General features: G+C 39.0%; 1 protein-coding gene across 4 annotated transcripts in view; it reads right to left on the minus strand.

Moving 5' to 3' along the window:
* TRAPPC9 (trafficking protein particle complex subunit 9) overlaps positions 1–19,892 on the minus strand; it is a 525,994-nt gene that overhangs the window by 503,067 nt on the left and 3,035 nt on the right. For 3 of the 4 annotated variants that reach the window (XM_068396798.1, XM_068396799.1, XM_068396801.1), the window contains exons 3-5: positions 9,025–9,170; positions 5,706–5,834; positions 1,324–1,350 (exon numbers count right to left, since the gene is read on the minus strand). In XM_068396798.1, coding sequence (XP_068252899.1) covers positions 1,324–1,350; positions 5,706–5,834; positions 9,025–9,170 — 302 coding nt within the window. The remainder of the gene's footprint in view (positions 1–1,323; positions 1,351–5,705; positions 5,835–9,024; positions 9,171–19,892) is intronic. The other variant, XM_068396800.1, reaches the window with a different exon arrangement.

Here is a 19,892-nt window from a genome sequence, read left to right on the forward strand (position 1 = left end):
CTGCCTAGAAAGAAATCATGCCCTACCTAGAAAGCACTAGTTCTGTTTTACTACACTGTTTTAAAGAGTACAAATGAAAAACTGATTCAATTTTTGATTGATTCAATTGATTCAAACCAGCAAATCGGAAATAATCTTTCACTTAGTAAAAAAAAAATTTATTCATAATCTTTTCCACTCATCTGAATATTTAGGCTATGGCTAAAATATTAGATTGCTAAAATTAAGATTATGGCCACATCTGAATATGCAATTTTAATCTTTGAATTATTCCTTGTTCTACTTAAAAATTGTATCTCTAAAGCACACCTAAGAAAAAAGATGTGCAATTTTTTATAAACTAATTATTAGAACAGTGACCTTCTCCTCCAGTCATTTAAAACAAATACTTCTCTATGTCTAATCACAGAAAACCAAGTGTTGCATTGTAACAAAGGCCACCAAATCTGAGCCTTCCAAATTAAAAAAAAGAAATAAATACCTGAGGCTCAGACAAAAGAGTAAGAAATTGCTTTTCTTATATAGGAAAGAAGGCAAGAGACAGAAAGAGTCTTTGCATACAGAAGGGATAAAAATCTGAAATAGAAGCTAAGAAAATCTGGGGTATTACAAAGAACATGAAAATTTTATTTCTAGAATTTAATTTTATGGCAGAGTTAACATAATAAAATCGAAAACACACATCAAAGGTTTGGCAAGGCTCTGTACCTTTTTACGTGTTACTTAATCTGTAGGATTATACGGTAATTGATTTCTCCAAGGGTTTCTCTACTAAAAAGGCAAAAGAAATCTTTGTGTTTCAGAGCTGGATCTAACTCTCAATAGATAGTTAAACACTGCGATGAAAGATGCTTTCTACTCCCTCTATATATTCAGAAATATGCTATTTTAAATGCTCAAATGCTAAAGCAACTTAATGTTTATCAACATTAAAGAATCACACCAAGCACATTTGTAGATTAACACCTTAGGGTTTTTATGGAAGTTAAGTGCAAAATCTTTGTTAGGGATGACTGAAAGAGTACCATGACACTACAAGTGACCATTCAGGGTTGTGGGCTAAAAAGAATTTAAAAACCCTCACTACTCATGAGAAGAAACAATCTTCATTAGAATTTACAGAGACACAATCACGGAACTACGTCGTTTATTTCGTGCCAGTTACCCTTCCGTCTCTTTGCTTCCTCAAGATTTATAGCCAAAAACTGAAGCATCCGGGATCAGTACTGGTTTTGGCAAGTGGCAGTAATTATCTATACAAATGCAAAACATATGCAAGTAATAAAAGAAAAGACTTTGGAAACATGCATGAAAATAATGTACCTGGATCAATGAGAACTTCTTGTGCCCCTAAAAGGAGGAACAAAAATGATTTTTTTTTCAGCCTTAAATATAGCCAACAAAATAAGCTCTTATAATGTTTCATAACTAACATCAGGCTTGAAGAAAATCATAAGGTTTATTAGGATCATCATTGCTATTTTGAATTATAACTGGTAGTCCTTCAAGTAGTCACCATATGTTAAATCTCATTTTGTTAAAAAATAAATGTAAAAATCCCATAAACTTGCAGTGAATTCTAAGACAGATCAAGAAGAACTGAAGAATTTTCAGTGTATAATTTAAAGCCATATCCTTTTTCTCCTTTTGCTTTATTCTTGTTTTAGTTGGCAAGTTTCCATCACAATCCACTTACTGTACTTTAATATCAGGTCCTACAGTACTTAAATCTCCTTGTGGGAGCTCGTTCAATCCACACAATACTCTACAATAACATTTTCAAGTAATTGTACCCCTTTGAATTGTCATTAATTTCAGTACATCAAATTTTCTGAATAATTGAGTCATGCCAACCCAACAAGCCAGACTATTCACATCAAATAGTTGCCAAGAGTATTGCAAAGTTGGATTATCAGATATAGAACACCTTGTTGTCCTAAACGTTCATTAAACTTGGCAATAAAATTGTTAAGATCAAGGGTTAAGCAGGCAAAAACAATTGGTTTATGAGCGAGACAGGACCTCCCTTCAGTTTATTTGCTCACACTCCAGACTAGTGAAGTAGAGATTTAGAGCAAGATTAGAATGACACTCCAAGACTTCACTCAGGTGTCCTAATTCTGCTTAGGGAAAGAGGAAGGTCAGGCGACAAAACTAAGAGCTTAGGACTTCAAACAAATGAAACACAACAGAGAAACCCAAAACACAGCTAGGAAGGTAAACATAAAGCAACCTAAACTCAGTTTATTCAACATACAGATCACATAATCCACAGACCACGGCCAGCTTTTTGGCCAACAGGAACTAAGCAATTCAAAATCTTCTTTTACACTGAAGGCTGCAGATATGAATCCAGCTGCTCAAGGGACACAGCCTAATGCTCTCCCCCTACAAACAAAAGGTTTTAGGAACATGAGAAGTCACACTTCTTTAAAACATTAAAGTTCCCTTTTCATAATCAGCAAGACACTGCAGTCCAAGGGCTCATGGAAAACTGGACCAAGGAAGAAATCTGTCCTTGAAGCAGGCAAGATTCCATGACTCCTTCCATCAGACAAGTACTTTAAACACTGTTATCAACTAATTCTCTTCTGAATGAACTATTCCTATCAAAAGAGTTTCAGAAGAAGTTGAAGGGTACGCCAAGAAAAAAACAGACAATATTCTGATGGTTACAGATAGGTATGAAATATATTGCAATTGTGCTTAGTAGAAAAAAAAAACCCACACCAAAAAAAAAACAACCCCTTTAACACTGCCCTCGTAATCATAGAATAGCTTTGGTTGGAAAGGACCTTTAAGATCATGAAGTCCAACCATTAACCTAACACTGAGAAGTCCACCACTAAACCATGACCCTCAGCACCACATCTACTCGTCTTTTAAGAACCTCCAGGGATGGTGACTTCCCCACTTCCCTGGGCAGCCTGTTCCAATGTTTGATAACCCTTTTGGTGAAGAAATTTTTAAGCTTGTGTTCTATATTATACAAAGAGAGATTACATTAATGCTTCTCTTTGCAATGATGTTTCTATATAAAGCAGACACCAAAACATTTTCTAAGCAGCCAGGTCCTGTGCTATAGCCTAAAAATGCCAAATGGTGGAAATCACAGGAGATTCAAGAGAAAGATGTTTCTCCCGACCAGGTCTGGGCACAAAGGCAGTACCAAGAAACCCCATCCTGTCAAGGCTGAAGTACAGGCACAAGAAGAGATGCAATTCCAAGCACATCAGGAAGCAATAAAGGTAACTCTCACATCTATATGCCCCAAAAGTAGGCATGAATTGAATGTCCTTTGAAAAATCTGGTCATATGAAACTAAAATGTTTTTAAAATACGACCACACTAACAAGTTTGCAAACAGGACTTTGAATCACAAGACAACTTATATAGAGAAGCAGCAATAATATACCCAAAATATATTTTATTCAATTATTCTGATAGCTGTGACTTATTTGTTACCTTCTTTAGTAACAAGGAGTACTCATTACAAACAGGTTGCAACATCTACTGTTAAATATTCGTTGAAAAGTGGACAAAGGTCAATAACTATGTGAAATTATACTGTAACAGCCAACGCAAAATGCACTCATAGGTCATAGGACCAAATGCACAGATTTTAATGACTAGATATTATATGAACAATTAGTATTCTTTCCTGAAATAAAGTAATTTTAGTACCACAATTATCGGGTGTCAACATACACAGTTTGTAATAGATAATACAAAGCAAGTGTTTACTAGATAGTGATTTATAGACTAATAAAGATGGGTGGTTGTTTTTTTTTAGATGAAGAAATTCATTTTGATCACATTGCACACAAGAGCACTTAACACCAGCACTTAAACCCGGCTTGTTTGTTTCAGTACTATGTAAGAACCCTGTGCTGGGTTAGAGCAAAGGCCTGTCTAGCTTTTAATAATCAACACATTTTTCTTTCACTACCCTAGCCAGTCTCTCCTGGAAGTCATAGAAACTTTCAGGAGCTTTAACACCACGTGGCAAGTTTTAGGTTATGCGATTAAAGGCTCATCTCCACAAAGGCACACAGAGGAACAGCGACAATCAGCTGAACCCCAATAACCTAATCAGAGCCAACAGAGCTCTCTGGGGGTGAAACCCATCACGATCAGTTAACATGAGCAGCTCTCTGGATCACCTTGCAGACAGACTGGGGGGGTTACTGCCTACCAGGATATGGGGCTCATTATAGGATCCAGGGAAATAACATCTTGGGATTGTACAAGATTTCTTACGGGCTGTGTAGGGGACAAACCAAAGACGAGGAAAAGGAGAGATCGTGGCAGTTTAGGGAACAAGCATGGAAAAAGAGAGGCATAAGGGGAGTGCATGTGTTTGTGTGTAGGTCTAAGTACGTGCAACTGGGATGGGGCTCTGGGTCTTGAAGGCTTGTAGGTCCAGGTGCCAGTAACTGGTGCAATCCAGCAGCCAGCTACTGGATAAACTGAGTGACTAAAACCAGCTACTGGATGGATCCATACCACTAACAGGCTTTCATCCTGATTAGACAGAGAGGGGAGCAGGATCAGGCTGTTAGTGCTGTCTGTGTTTTATGAGTGCTCTGTTTTCTGCTTGTGTGGCTGTGTGTATATCCATTGCGTGTGTGCCTGTACTCCTACTGGGAATCCATGCTCATGCTCAGCCTCATGACTGGCTGGACATGGGGACAGCAGCAGCTTTGCCTTTGTCACGCTACCAGATCTGGTAACTCCTAATGACAAGGAGTTCCACGTCATACCTATACATTGGATAAAGAATAATTCCTTTCATTTGCTTTTCCACCTGCTAGCTCTATTGCATGTCCTCCAGTTCTTCTATTCGAAGAAGCACTGAACCTCTGATCCCTATCCATCCTCTTCCACAACGTTCCTCATATTACGGCGCTCTCTCATACTTTTCCTCAGCCATCTCTTTTGCAAAACTGACGAATCCTAGGCTATCCAGTTATTCTTTGCACAGAGACCATACCAAGATCATCTTTGTGGCCAATCTGCAGCCTCCTTCCAGTAGAAAAATGGGAGATAGGGAATGTGAACACCCTTTTGAGATAGAAAACAGAAATGGTACACAATGTTCCAATGCAGGTGAACCGCAGACTTAATGATATTTTTTTTCCTGTTACTCTCCTAATAATTTCTACAATATTTTAAGCAGATCATTTCTCAAAGAATGTCCATCACATCAATGTTAATACAATCCTCATATTATTTATGCAACGTGAGAGTTTAGAAAAAGTATACTAAATCTTAAAAATGATGTTGGTTTATTGGTAGTTAATCAAATCTATTTATTAAATGTTGACTTTAGAATAGCAAAACACCTCTGAATAAATGCACCTAAATTATTCTTCTTAATATGTACAGCTCCACCACACCATATGTACTTTATGAGAACTGTCTGCATCTCCTCCAGCAAAATGAAAACTAACGCAGACACTAACAATCAGACGAAGAGATCGAAAGCTTTGCAACTCTATGCAAAGCACACGTCAGCATTAACACCAAAACAGCAGAAAAGTCATTAACGTAAAAATCTTAAAAAGAAATACAGTTCTCCCCTCCCAGCCCCGTCCTCCAGTTTATCCCGTTATCGGTATAATTTTACAGAGTTGGGAAGCAGAGAGGAAATTTTCAGATGTTCAGTGGCGGCAAACAGAATAAAAATAAAATCTTGTCCTTACCTGGTCTGTGCCTGTTGCCTGCCTCAGCAGAAAGAGAACCTCCTTGTGCCCTGCGAGATCCAACTTTACCTCCAGTACCACCCGGGTAGTGATAGATGACTGACGCTGAGCATAACCCCTCAAGAGCAGCTGTAGAGTAAAGGAAAAAGCCAACAGATTAGCAGAGTTACTTGCAAGAAGTGAAGCATCGTGTAGTAAAGTCTATTTGCACAAACATAAAGTATGCCTCAAATTGGAGACCTAGTGACAAAGGTCATGGAAAAAACCTGAGATACTCCATGTCCTTTTTATCTCTGCTTTCACTGGTAAGGTTTACTCTCAGACCTGCCAGGTCCCCAAGCCTACTAGCAGAATCTGTAGGAGTACGCACTAGCCACGGTAGAGGAAGACAGACACATGAAGCACGTAATCCAATGGGACGCAAATCCACAAAACCAGGTAAGATGCATCCACAGATGCCAAAAGAGTTGGCCAATGTGAGACCACTCTCTTATCAACTCCAACAGGTCATGCCAATTCGGGGAGGTTTCTAATGACTGGACAAAAGAAAACATCACAAACTGCCCAGGGAAGTGGTGGAGTCGCCATCCCTGGAGGTATTTAAAAGACCAGTAGATGTAGTGTTTAGGGATATTGTTTAGTGGTTGACAAGGTAGTGTCGGGTTAACGGTTGGACTCGATGATCATAAAGGTCCTTTCTAACCAAGACGATTCTGTGATTCTGTGATCATACCCTTCTTTAAGAAGGAAGTACCAGGGGTCTACAGGCACATCAACATCAGCTCCCTGGAAAGGATATAAAGAAATCCTTCTGAAAGTCACTTCCAAGCACATGGAGGACAAGAAGGTGACTGGGAACAGCACACATTGATTTACTGAGGTGTTGTGGTCTGACCCAGAAGGCAGCTAAATACCACACAGCTGCTCGCTCACACTCCCGCCGTGAATGGGAGAGAGAATCGGAAAGGTAAAGGTAAAGAGACTTGTGGGTTGAGATAAAAACAATTTAATCATGGAAATAAAGTAATAATAATGAATAAAAATGACGTTGCATGATATGGAATATCCCATTGGTCAATTTGGATCCATTGCTTGGGCTATGCTCCCTCCCAGCTTCTTGTGCACTTGCACACTAGCAAAGCGTGGGAAGTTGAAAAGTCCTCGATTTCTTAGCAACAGCTAAAACATCAGTACATTGTCAACATTCTTCTCATACCAAATCCAAAACACAATGCTATTCTAGCTACTGAGAAGAAAATTAGCTCTATCCCAGCCAAAACCAGGACATAGGATAAATCAGTCCTTGGCAACCTCACCACCTCCTATGATGAGATGATTAGCTCAGCGGACAGAGGAACAGCAGTGGATGTTGTATATTTTGACTTTCACAAGACCTTTGGCCATGGTCTTCCACAGCATGCTTATAGCCAAACTGATGCGATAAGATTTGGATACGTGGCCTATAAAGTAGGTGGAAAGTAGGCTGGACAGGCTCAAAGGACTGTGAACGGCAGCACAAAGTCCAAATGGCTGCCTGTTACTAGTGGTGTCCCTCAGGGATGAATACTGGGGACAACACTCTAATGTCTTCATCAACAGCCCGGATGATTGCACAGAGCACTCCCATAAAATTCCTGGGTGATACCAGATTGGGGGGAACAGTAACGCAGGCCCTCAATGCAGAGAGAACCTGATAGGCTGGAGATATGCACCGACAGGAGCCTCATGCAGTTCAAGAAAGGCTCATGCATCTCAGATGGGATAAGCCTGTGCAGCCTGGGAGCTGACTGGCTGGAAAGCACCTTTGCAGAAAAGGACCTGGGGATCCTGGTGGACAACAAGTTAACAGCAATTAGCAGTAGGCCTTTGCAACAAAGGTCGCCAACTGCAAAGTGGGCTCTAACAGCCACAGCATAGCCAGCAAGTGAAGGGAAGTAATTATTCCCCTCTATTCTGCATCTGAGAGACCACATTTGGAGCAACGCATCCAGCTTTGGATGTCCCAGTACTAGAAAGACATCAACATCCCGAAGCAAGTCCAGTGGAAGGCCGTCAAAACAGTCGGGGAGCTGAAGCCCATGACATATGAGAAGCAGAGAGAACTGGGTTTGTTCAGCCTTAAAGAACAAGAGGCTAAGGGGAGATCTTATTGCTGTCTGTAAACACCCAGTGGGAAGGCACAGAAGAGATGGAGTCAGATGCTTCTCAGAGGTGTGGTGATTGGATAAGGGTCAATACAAGTTGACACAGGAAATTCTGCTTTAATGTAGGAACAATTTATGTTTTGTTGTTGGGTTTTTTCAAACTACAAGCAGCAAAATGTTAGAACAGGTTGCTCAAAGACTGTAGAACTTCCATTCTTAAATATACCTAAAACTCAACTGGACAGGTCCCTGTGCAACCTGATTTAACTGGAGGTGATATGAGCAGGAGATCAGACTTGGGAACCTCCAGAGGTCACTTCCAATCCAAATTATTCTATGAGACTATATAAGTATAATTTGGTAGTCCAACAGATGGGCCTTATAATGTTTTCATGCTCTGCACAAGGAGAAAAGTTCTCCTTTCCTGCTTGAAGAATCCTGAGCCATTTAACGTTTTGGAAGAGTAGAAGGAAAGAAGTGGAAGGTCAGAAGGTGTTAAGGTTTTCATAATATGGAACCTACAGAGCCATTAGGAAGCTAAAATGCATTTCCAAGCAGAATGAGAAAACTTAAAGCAGAACTGGAGACAGCGATTTTCCTGAAAGGCTATGAAATTGAGAAGCAGAAATTGTGCTCAAAGATCACTTGTATATCCAATAAATAGAAAAAAGGAGGAATGAAAAAAGAAAAGGAAAGGACAAAGGAAAAGGCAGGAAAAAAAAGTGAAGCCTAGAACCTAATGTGAAAGGAAGGAAGTTATGCCAGTGGAAGTTAAACACTAGTAGCTTTGGTAGATGTAAAGGCAAAAATCTTTTCCTAACAGCCCATAGTAGACACCCACAGGAAAGATTTTTAAAACATCTGTACAATCCACTGAAAAAAACAAACACTTTCCAAAGAATCATTAAAAAGTCAGATGCAGAATTTTTTTTAAGTACATGCTTTACTACAGTAACACACTTCATGCTGCAGGTTTTCTTAAACACACTTCTTTCTCATGTCTTATTAACTAATTTCTATTTCAACTTAATTCTTAGTCACACCTCATATTCAGATTTTGGTCACCAAAATCATTCCCAACTTTTCACAACACAGAAGGAAAGTTATAGAAGATAGTTTGATTTACCTGGTTTTAGCAACTAATTATTTGATTCACTATCACCACTGAATCCTACCTCCAAGCCACAGAAAGTCATTCACAGACCGCAGGAGTTCCACTGCCATGTGATAATGCACCAAGGAATCTTGTAACATGCCAGCTTGTAAACACAGGTCACCAACGTGCTTCCGCATCCGGCCTTGACAACGCTTCTTATAGTGTCTGCAAAAGAAAAGGGACAATTTACAGTTACTTACAGGAAACACTTTTTTGAGGTAATAAACACCTGAAGTCAATTTTCTTTCCTCCTGAACAATACATCAACATTAACTTACTCTCTTTCTCTGAGCATACATCCAGTACGAATTCTAACCAGCAGAATATGCAAAAGAATCAACGATTTGAGGATATATTGAAAAAAACGCAATGCATCGTGTATTCTGGCTACACAGCATTCACGCAGATAGAGTCACAAAGGTAAAAGACTGCACTTCAGAACACACCAACAGCCTTGTCATGAACGAAATAAAACAGAATCATAGAATCGCTCAGGTTGGAAGGGACCTCAAAAGATCATCTGGTCCAACCTTTTATGGGAAAGAAAGCCTAGATGAGATTATCTAGCACCCTGCCCAGTTGCATCTTGAAAACCTCCAAAGCAAGGTTCTTGTAGTCCTCAGTGGGTACTAGGCTGCCTTTCCATAGCTGGTATTGCTGCTTTTTTTTGCTTCTAAGTACACCCAAAAGCTCATTGTTAAGCCACAGTGCTCCCCTGTTCTGGCTTCTTTTCCCTCAGTAGGGAATGGACTGTTCTTGCGCTTCCAGGAGGCTGTCCTTGAATAACTCCCAGCACTCACAAGCTCCTTTGCCATCCACAGATGCTTCCCATGGAATCCCTCGCAGCTGGGGTCTGAGCATATCGAAGTTGACTCTTCTAAGATCCATGGTCTTTCTCCTGCTACTTGTCTTCAGCATGCTCAGGAGGATCTTAAACTCCACAATGCTGCTGTCACTGTATCCAAGACTACCATTGGTAGTTATGTTGTCAAGCAAGTCATCTTGGTTTGTGAGCAGTAAATCTAGCATTGCACTGTTCCTAGTCAGCGGGTCCAGCATCTATAGCAGGAATCAGTCCTCGATGCATTCCAGGAAACTGATGAACAACTTGTGCACCACTGTGTTGCTTTCCCAACAAATGTCCATGTAATTGAAGTCATCCATGAGGAACATTTTCTGTTGGCCCAAGACTTCCTTAAGCAGCTGAAGTAAGGTTTTGTCAGCCTCGTCATCCTGATTGGGATGTTGGTAACAGATACCTGACATAAGATGTCCCTTGGTGATGATCCCTCTCATCTTGATCCAAAGACATTCAATAGAACTTTCATGGTCTCCATAGCTCAGCTCCATACGTTCAAATTTCTCTTTCACATGAAGTGCAACCTTATCCCCTCTGCTTCCCTTCCTATGTTTCTGAAAGAGTTTGTAGCCACCCATTGTGGTCTTCCACTCATATGAGCATTCCTACCACATTTCTGTGGTTCCTATGACACTGTAACTCCCAGACTGGGCATGGAGTTCCAGTTCACAGATCAATCAGGTTGGAAGAGACCTCTGGGATCATCGAGTCCAACCATTGCCCTGACACCACCATGGCAACTAGACCATGGCACTAAGTGCCATGTCCAGTCTTTTCTTAAACACCTCCAGAGATGGTGACTCCACCGCCTCCCTGGGCAGCCCATTCCAATGTCTAATGACCCCTTCTGAGGAGAAATGCTTCCTAATGTCCAACCTGAACCTCCCCTGGTTATGAGGCTACGTCCTCTTGTCCTATCGCTAATTGCCTGGGAGAAGAGGCCGACTCCCACTCCACTACAACCTCCCTTCAGGTACTTGTAGACTGCAATAAGGTCACCTCTGAGCCTCCTCTTCTCCAGGCTAAACAACCCCAGCTCCCTCAGCTGTTCCTCATAGGTCAGACCCTCCAGACCCTTCACCAGCTTGGTTGCCCTCCTCTGGACTTGCTCCAACACCTCAACATCTTTCTTGAAGTGCAAGGCCCAAAACTGGACACAGTATTCAAGGTGCGGCCTCACCAGTGCCGAGTACAGAGTTCTCCTTTTTGTTGCCCAGACCACTTGCATTGGTAGACATGCACTTGAGGTGGCTGAAATTAGGATTCTTGCCCTTGGAGAGGGTTGGGGAGCATTCCTAAGTACTCTCATAGGTGCACTCATCTACCCTGTTGCTTATGAATATGCAAATGTCACAGTTTTGGACACTACACCCCAAGTTCATTATTTTAAAGCATGACTCATGAAGTTAGCCAATCTACTAGCAAAGACTCTCCTGTGTCTTTGCAGTAGGTGGATCCATTCTCTCCCCAATAGGCTGTATTCATCAAAAATCTGCCCGTGACCATTGAAACCAAAACCCTGCTGACAACACCAGCCACAAAGCCAGGTACTGATCTGCATGACGCATTGACTTCTGCCTGCACCTCTATCTCTGACTGACAAGACAGAGAAGAAAATTACTTGGGCACCTCTCCCTTACACTTGTGCCCCCAAGGGCTCTGAAGTCCTGCTTGATCCTGCCCAGGGTTTGCTTTACCATGACATTGGTGCCCACATGGAAAAGAAATAGGCAACAGTAGTCTAAGCTTTTCACTAGATGTGGCAGTCGTCTCTCTGTGACATCCCAGATCCTGACTGCTGGCAAGCAGCAAACATCCCTTGACTGTATACCAGGCCGGCAGACAGGTGCCTCAGTGCCTCTCAGCAGTCACCCGTTACGAGCGCTCGTTGCTTCCTTTTGCAGCTTTTACTGGTGCAGCTTCTCCCTGTGAATCTTGCTCATGGGCTTTGTCCACTGCCAAGGTTTCATATCTGTTGCTGGTTGGTGCACAGGAGGAAGGGGAGCGAAGGGAGATCCTGTTCCTATGGGTCATGAGAGACCTTGGCACCTCCTTCTCCACGGTGCTGTCATTTCACTGTTGAAGCTCTTTATCCGATAATCTCTGGAGGTCAGTGCTTATGGTTGCGAAGAAATACTATCTTCTTAGAAATGTCATGGTCCTGAAATAGGTATGTTTTCCTTTTAAAGCGATGATTAGTGAAAGGCCACTATCACTTAAGGCAAGAACTGACAGGGTTTCTCTTGCTACTCCTTTTTTTACATATTAAAATAAACGGTGAAGTTCTTTCCTTTCCCAAACAAAATTAATAGCCAAGGCCAATGAAGCCTTACTGAAAATATTAAACAGGCGCTTCAGTACAAATGAAAAGGCAACTTGGGCACAAATCCATGCAATAAAGGCACTAACTTTACTATTTTTTCTTAGTAAGTTGCAGCTAAAGAAATTAACAGAAAGTGAGACACACTAGACTTCCAAAGCGCCTCATGACTTAGGTCACAGTTCACAGCAATGCTGCTCTCCTGAGTCTGTCAGCAATCCTCCTGTTCTCCCTCCTGCAAAAGTATCCCCCAGCAAGAACGTCCTTGCTCTGCTTTACAAAATTGTTTTCTTAGAGAAAAATTAAACACCAACTTAGATATTTTATTCATTTATCTACATTACTCCAATAGCATATCCTTTTGTTCTAACAAGTCTTCGAAGTACATAAATTGTATAGAGAAGCATAAAATTTCATTGTCCAAACTTCACACCAAGGGGAAAAAAAAGAAGTCTTTTTTCTTTGGATGGTGTAAACTAAAATAAAAGTTACCTGAGAACGGACTTTTTATTAAAAGAATTGCTGTAGATGTCATTCTTTATTGTATATATGAAATATCTCCAAAGAATCTGGGTAAAAGGGATTTCCAAAATACAAAGAACCATCTCGGATTGACTGTCATAGTTCTACATTTTTAGCTTTTAGTAGATGTAGTGATAATTTTCAATCAAACTAAGTCCAACAGAATATCTTTTAAAAAATTACCTAGCATATTTGAATCTAACAACTCAAAAACAAACAAACAAAAAAAGGCAAAACCAACCAAACAAAACAGGGTAACAGCCATTCTCCAGATGCTGAACTCATACCCTAGAGCAAAGGGTAGAAGAAAATAAGAAATGCCACGATTATGGAATGAAATGGGGTTTGGGGTGACTTTTTTTTTTCCAGCAAAGAACTTCCCAGGGGACTCTAGAGATGAATTAAAGTGCAAGTAAAATAATCTCTCCTAACACTTCTGAACAGACTGTCTTCATGAAGTCTGTAATGTCAAAAAAAAAGGGGGGGACAGAACATATGAAGTATAAAAGTAGGAATAAGCATATTAAATTATTTCCTTTAGATTTGAAGGCAGGAAGGCTAGGAGAAATGGTAATAATAAAAATAATTACATGTTAATGGTTTGTTTTCTTTTGAGGTTCTTGGTTTGGGTTTTTCACACCAAAGAGACATCAAGTCCAAAGGATAACCACTGCATTCAGCCACCAAATAATGTCTCGCTCCTTGTAGTTGGTTCACAAAAAGAATAGTTCACCAAGAAGATGAAGAAAAAGTAACTGATTTATATGGATGAAGGACGGAAATTTAAAAAGAGAAGATATATGGAAGCACATACAATGTCCTTATAAAAATTAAATAGAAAAGCAATCAGAACCAGTGTCATCATTTACAAGAAAAACTGGAAATTACAAAAGGAGTCAAGAAGCACGCCTCCTCTCCATCTAAAAAGTTACAAGTGACTCCTATATAAATGTTCCCACTTTTCTCATCTATCACATCATATTTACAATTGACGTAAAGATGATGACATTAAATGAAACTAAAGATGACCGTTGTTCTTTATCTTTCAGAGATATCTTTTGATTTTCAACACGTATACTTTACAGACCTTTTGAAGAAAAAAATGCAAGAAAATTCAAAGTGAAAACTAAAGTTGCTCTGCACGAACTATGGAAGGGCACCAAATCTTACCAAGATTTCAGTCTGAGCTTTGGCTTATACAGAAATACCTCCACCAAAAAGTTACTTTGTGATCTTGAATCAGTATTGTATAGGAGACTATAAATTGTTTATAAATCAGGTTTTACTAATCTCTGTGTTCCAGAATGAAATTAAGTTTATAAGTGTTACATTGCTTTTAACTTTTTTACACAGAATACATAGTGGCATTGGAGAATCATTGTTTCCTTACACAGCTATGGCTCCTTTCAAAGATGCTAACACTGCAAATTTCCTCTCTCTAGACTTTCAAGTAACTATGTTTATTGACAAATTACATTTCTTATTCTCTCAAAACTGTAGTTTTTAAGTGTTTCTCCAGATTGCAGATGATTAAGTTCATAAATAGGAGTCATACAGCAAAAGGAAAAGAGATGGCGGCAGACTCCTAAATCAGAACCTAATACCAGAGTCGTTTCAATCCTACTGCCCCACCAACAGCCCTTCCTACCCAATACCTGATTTTGCTGCAGATTACTGCATCTGTCAATACATGCAAAGTTCGAATGCATTTATTCACTTTGACATCAATAAACATTGCTCATACAAAACATTTCTCTTTTAGAAACTCTCCTTATTTATAAACAGATATTTTATTCCTGGGGATGAAGACGTTTACTATTAATTACTCAAAGACTGAATTCATTCCACCTACTTTTAGGCTCTTAAATGTGGTGCCAAGACCAGATCTATCTCCTACAGTCCCTGCAAGCCTTCACCATCCTCCTGGAAAACATTTTCTCGCTAATGATAGAGTAAGTTTGCACTGTACAAATGTATAAATCGTGTCTTAATCTAGCGCTCACAATTAAGTACAATGAATTCAGGCGCTTTTTTTTTCTCCCAATTACTGCAAGTACGTCCACAAAGACAGAAGGCAAAGATTTCATTGAAACAAAACCCACTCTCCACAGACAGCAAAACCTAATTCACTTGGTTTATTTATTTGGGAAGCCTGTTTTGAAAAAAATCTAGTATCTAAAATATCGGTTCATTAAAAGCACATCTAAGTGACTGACAGTTTCTTCAATGCATTTTAGGGTGCAAATGTAATGGAAAAAATCATACATGAATACATGTATCAGCATAAAATTATGATTATTCATTTTAATACCTAGCTAATTTTGCTTCACAGCTTTACCTGAAGAATCTGGCCATCAAGCTGAAAGTGAGAAGCTTAGAGATATCTTCTAATGTATTTTTTATTAGAACACTTTTATTAATTATTGTGGCTCTCTACTGCTTAATCTTAATCTATTTGATGACAGGAAGTCCACATAAGTTAACTATTTTTTCTAGGATAAGATGACAACCTTTTTCTAGGTCAGCTCCTTGTAATACCCTACTGCTAAGCACTGTTTATTTTTCCTCGAGAAGATCATTTAAGACATTAAGTCTCAAAGCCACAGCCAAGTCTCACCTAAAGACACACCACAAACCCCTTCTGGAGTGTGACGCATTCATAAATATCCTCGAGGAAGGCAATGCCACATAATGCAGGACCACACGTGGAATACTCCATAGCGTCAGTCATCCAAACTCCTCTTCAGAAGGTCCTCTCCTCAACACATGTACGCGTACGGTTGACTACAAAACTAGTTTAAAATCTTATTCTTCATAGTTAGTTGTGTTAATTTGGTACCTAACACGCTCTTTATGTTCTTTTCAGAATAATAACCACAATCATTACCATCAGTGACCACTACTACTACTTCAAACTGGAGGACAATAAACCTGTTCCAGGAACCAAAAAGCACTCCTCCACCCCATTTCCATTTCTATCTCACTTGCTATATGGGATACATGTTTTATTTACCCTTTCTTCCCCAACTCTTTTTCTAGAATCCCAGGATAATTTTACAGAAAATTCAGAGCAACATTCTTATATTTCAAGACAGAATTTATTTTCACTACAAACCATCTAGCAATAGGTTTGAAGGAATTTCTGGATCTTCCAAATTTCAAAGTGGCTAAATTTAAAACCAAGAAACATGCAAAATGAATTTGCAAAAGTATTCATGCAAAATGCTTCAACAAAAATTCCCATCAAACTCTGCTAATTCTAGTTAGCATGCAGAACTACAGATACCACCAGTCATAACATCATCCAGACTTAAAAGACACAGCTACGGCATTTGATCGACTGCCAGAATTTTTGAATTTGGAAACCAAACACAGGCAGCAACAGCTTCATGGCTTTGGAGTTTAAAAAATAAAGCAAATTCCAGAGGCCAGCAGCCGCCTAAGCAAAGTATGTGTGTCCTACAAAAAAAATACAGCATTGCTACCAAATATAATTGCCAAATGCGCCAAAAGGGGTCAACCACAGTAGTAAGGCTCCAGACAGCAATTATTTTTGTGTGTACTAAAAAATAAATATAAAAAGCAACACTAAAATACGCAATGAAGGCGGAGTGGAAAGGCAGTTCATGGAAGAAAGCTAACTATTTTTAAATATACGCAATCACAGCCTACCTTTTTAGACCCAACAACAAACTCACAGGGCAGTATGAGAGAAGAAAAAAAGAAGAAAGGAACAAAACAAAAATTAGAAAGACAGAGAACAGAAAGAAAATTAACAGCCACATACACATACCGAGATATCATAACCTTTGATAAATCAGTGAACAAATCCCATCTACAATACTGTGCAGAGAAAGACACATCTATAAATAAAGCCCTACTTTCTCATCGCTCAATAGTATTAAATGGATGCCTTACCATTAGTAAAAAAGAAAGAACCTAAGACACAAACTGATGTAAACAACATTAAAATGAGCTTATCCGAGTAGATTTATAATCATACATGAGTATGTTTATTTTTTTAGTTGAAAACAGAAATAAAATAGGAAAATTAAACAAATGGGATTTCTCGTATTTCTGGCAAGTATGTTTTCTAGTTTCAGGTTTGTAGGACCTTTGTATCATCATGAGAACATGCATTTCCACTCTTTTCAATCAGTCTCCCAGCCTCTACAAATAACTATCAAATGCAACTGATTTCAGAAACTTTTTCAATTATCCTCAGCAGCCCTGTGACCACATAAATATTTTACCTAATTTACAGCTGAAGAACAGAAAGAAAAATAAACAGATTTGCCAAGGTCACCTATTGTCTGAGTGTTCTAGAAATTAAACCAAAGTCAGACTCACAGTCCTACAACTTCTATTTAACAGGACAATCTTTCTTCAAAACTTCTTCGGACTTAATTCCATTATTTTTCATACATAAAGTTTTCTACCAGCCAAAAAAAATTTTCTACACCAATAATATAGTGGTTTTGTGTATATTGTCATCTCAGTATGAGCTCCAGGAACGTTGTCTCTTCTGCTTGTTATATAAGCAATTTGCAAAAGACAAAGATCAGCTCCACTTTTTCCAGTAATTATCTTATTTGAAATGCAGCATAATAATCCATCTTCCTAATTTATGAACTCTGCGTCTTAAAAGCAGCCATTCATGTTGCAATTATTATGCAACCAAATTAATGTTAGTCTGACTAACGGGGTGAGAGAGAAGATCAGTTCTATGTATCTAGTCCCAATCATAACTGTTAACCTTAATATTTTACAACAAACTGCTTGGAGAAAAGTCTCTTTTAAGATACAAAAAAAAGTTCAGTAGTTTTAATTAGTCTTCAAATCACAGGATTATAATTACTATGTCCCATGTAACTTCTTAACATATTTTCACTCAATACATCAATGCAGTTCATTAGCTCAAGGTTACAGCTGCACTCGACATCTAATGAGACCTTTGCTGCACACTGTGAAATTTAACTTCAATTTTAGAAGTGACTGGAAAAGATATGCTTGTTTAACCTAAGTAGACATCTGCAACTACAGCAGCAAAGACACATACTTTCTGTTATAAGCACAGGTGTGCTTTCTCTTCCATCTCTTTAATGTAGAATATTTGTACTTTGTAACCAGTTAGTTGCACACTGTCTGGGAGGTCAGGATACATTATATACAAAAAAAAATTTAAAAAAGGGGACAGAGGGTATATAAAAAAGAATAAGGGGGCATTCTCTGTCTTTAACCTTTTAGAAATTTCCACCTACTCTAGAAAAAGCTATTTCATTTGCCTCAGTATCTCAATAACACCATCATTTTTTTTATTTCCTTCTTTAAACTCATCACGCTGACAGACTCAAAACCAACAAAGTAGCAAAAGTTATTCTACCAGTTGTCCTCAGAGGCACTCTGTGCGTTCACAAAACCTTTACCCCTCCCTAAACTGCATTATACAACATCACATCTTGCAAAAACAGAAACTGGACTCCCGTATCTCCCCGTTATGACTTAATGCAATGCCTTCCCCTTAATTAGGGAATCTGTCACTGCAAAAGAGAACACACTACAATAAAAACATTTTATTGCAACCCATGTAATAAAGTGCAATATACTACCACTTCACACCAAAAGCCTTAGGCTTGAATCATAGGTTAGTTTAATAAACTGATCTTAGTTTAACCACATTTCATGGTCCTGAATTTCTCCTAAGTAGAACACAGAAGCTGAGATACATCGTGCTACATGAAAGGTGCCTAGAAATGTCCCTGTGCAGAGAAATTGAGGCAGACTATGCACATGCATTTCTAACTCAACCAAGGACAACTCCTTTTCTGACATTTACTTGGGATTACATAAATTTCTCCTTTCTGTTACAAAACTCAAAAATACTAAAAAAAAAAAAAGTGTCCAGGCATTTAGAGCATTTCCTTACTCAGCCACACAAAATACTAAACTGAATATTAGGTCTTTTAATTCAGCTTGCTTATGATATTCATATTTAATCCTAAATTTTAAAACAATCAGAAGTACTAACTCCACAGCAAAATAAAGCTGGAAAACTTTCTTACTACTGAACTGAAAGAGATCAGAATATTTTAACACCTTTTCTTTGAGCAGTTAAGCACAGCAAACAATTAAAGTATATCCGTTGATCTAGACTTATGAAAAACTATTGGGTATTCAAACCACCCAGCAAGGTTGGACACACATCTGAAGCAGGGATTAACTCTGTATGAACACATATGTTTACAGAACCACGGTCATACACCTTCCAATTTGCAAAGAATTCAAGCATCACACTAAACCTGTTTCAACTCTTCAGTGCAACAGCATAAAACATCTTCTTGGATATGTGTGGACAAATGTACTGCCTCTTATTTGAGCTCCCCACCAGTTCAGAACTTCACAGGAAATATTTAGCCACTAACTACAACACAGCCACTGCTCATAAATGAGTAATTTATGTAATGAACTGACTTCCAAAGTACAATTTGGAAGCATTCTATTTAGAAGACACAATTGAACAGCATAGTTAATTTTGATTTTGAGATTATTGGCCAAAACTCGTAGTTTTCTTAGCTAATTGGAACAGGAAATCTTGGTGATTACGTTCAACCAAAACTCATCCAAACTGAGTAATTAAAGCCGAGATTCTAAAAGGGCTCATCTAGTCTACAAAACTTTACTGCCCATGGAGAGTACAAAAAACTGTAACATAATAATTTACACCACTAATGAAAGCTGAATAGTGCAGGGACTAACGAGAGCACTGAAAGAGGAGCTCGAGTAGGGAACACTGAGGGTAAGCAAGTCAGAGCAAGTCCAACTGCTCACCAGCAAAGAGGACCAGGAGCAGGAGAGAAAGCTACAACATGTTGGTCCTTCAAGCAACCAGAGAGAATTTAATGGAGGGCTTCAAACTAATTGGAAACTTAGAATACTTACTTCCAGTGTATCACATTCTTATATAGAGATTCTAAGGCTAGGCCTAATTATGCAAGCAGAGCTGATTAACATGATCAGAAGGCTTCATAAACCTGCCTGGACAGCCCTGCCTGGATACCTCCGAGCTTTTATACACACACTAGGCACCCCTAGTAGTACAAGACAGATGGGAAAGTTACTATTCCCATGCACACTATGCATTTTGATAGGGCTTCCACACCTTTGTCTTTTCCAAGACAAAAGGAAG

This window comes from Nyctibius grandis, chromosome 3, assembly GCF_013368605.1.
Source record: "Nyctibius grandis isolate bNycGra1 chromosome 3, bNycGra1.pri, whole genome shotgun sequence".
NCBI classification, from domain to species: Eukaryota; Metazoa; Chordata; class Aves; order Nyctibiiformes; family Nyctibiidae; genus Nyctibius; species Nyctibius grandis.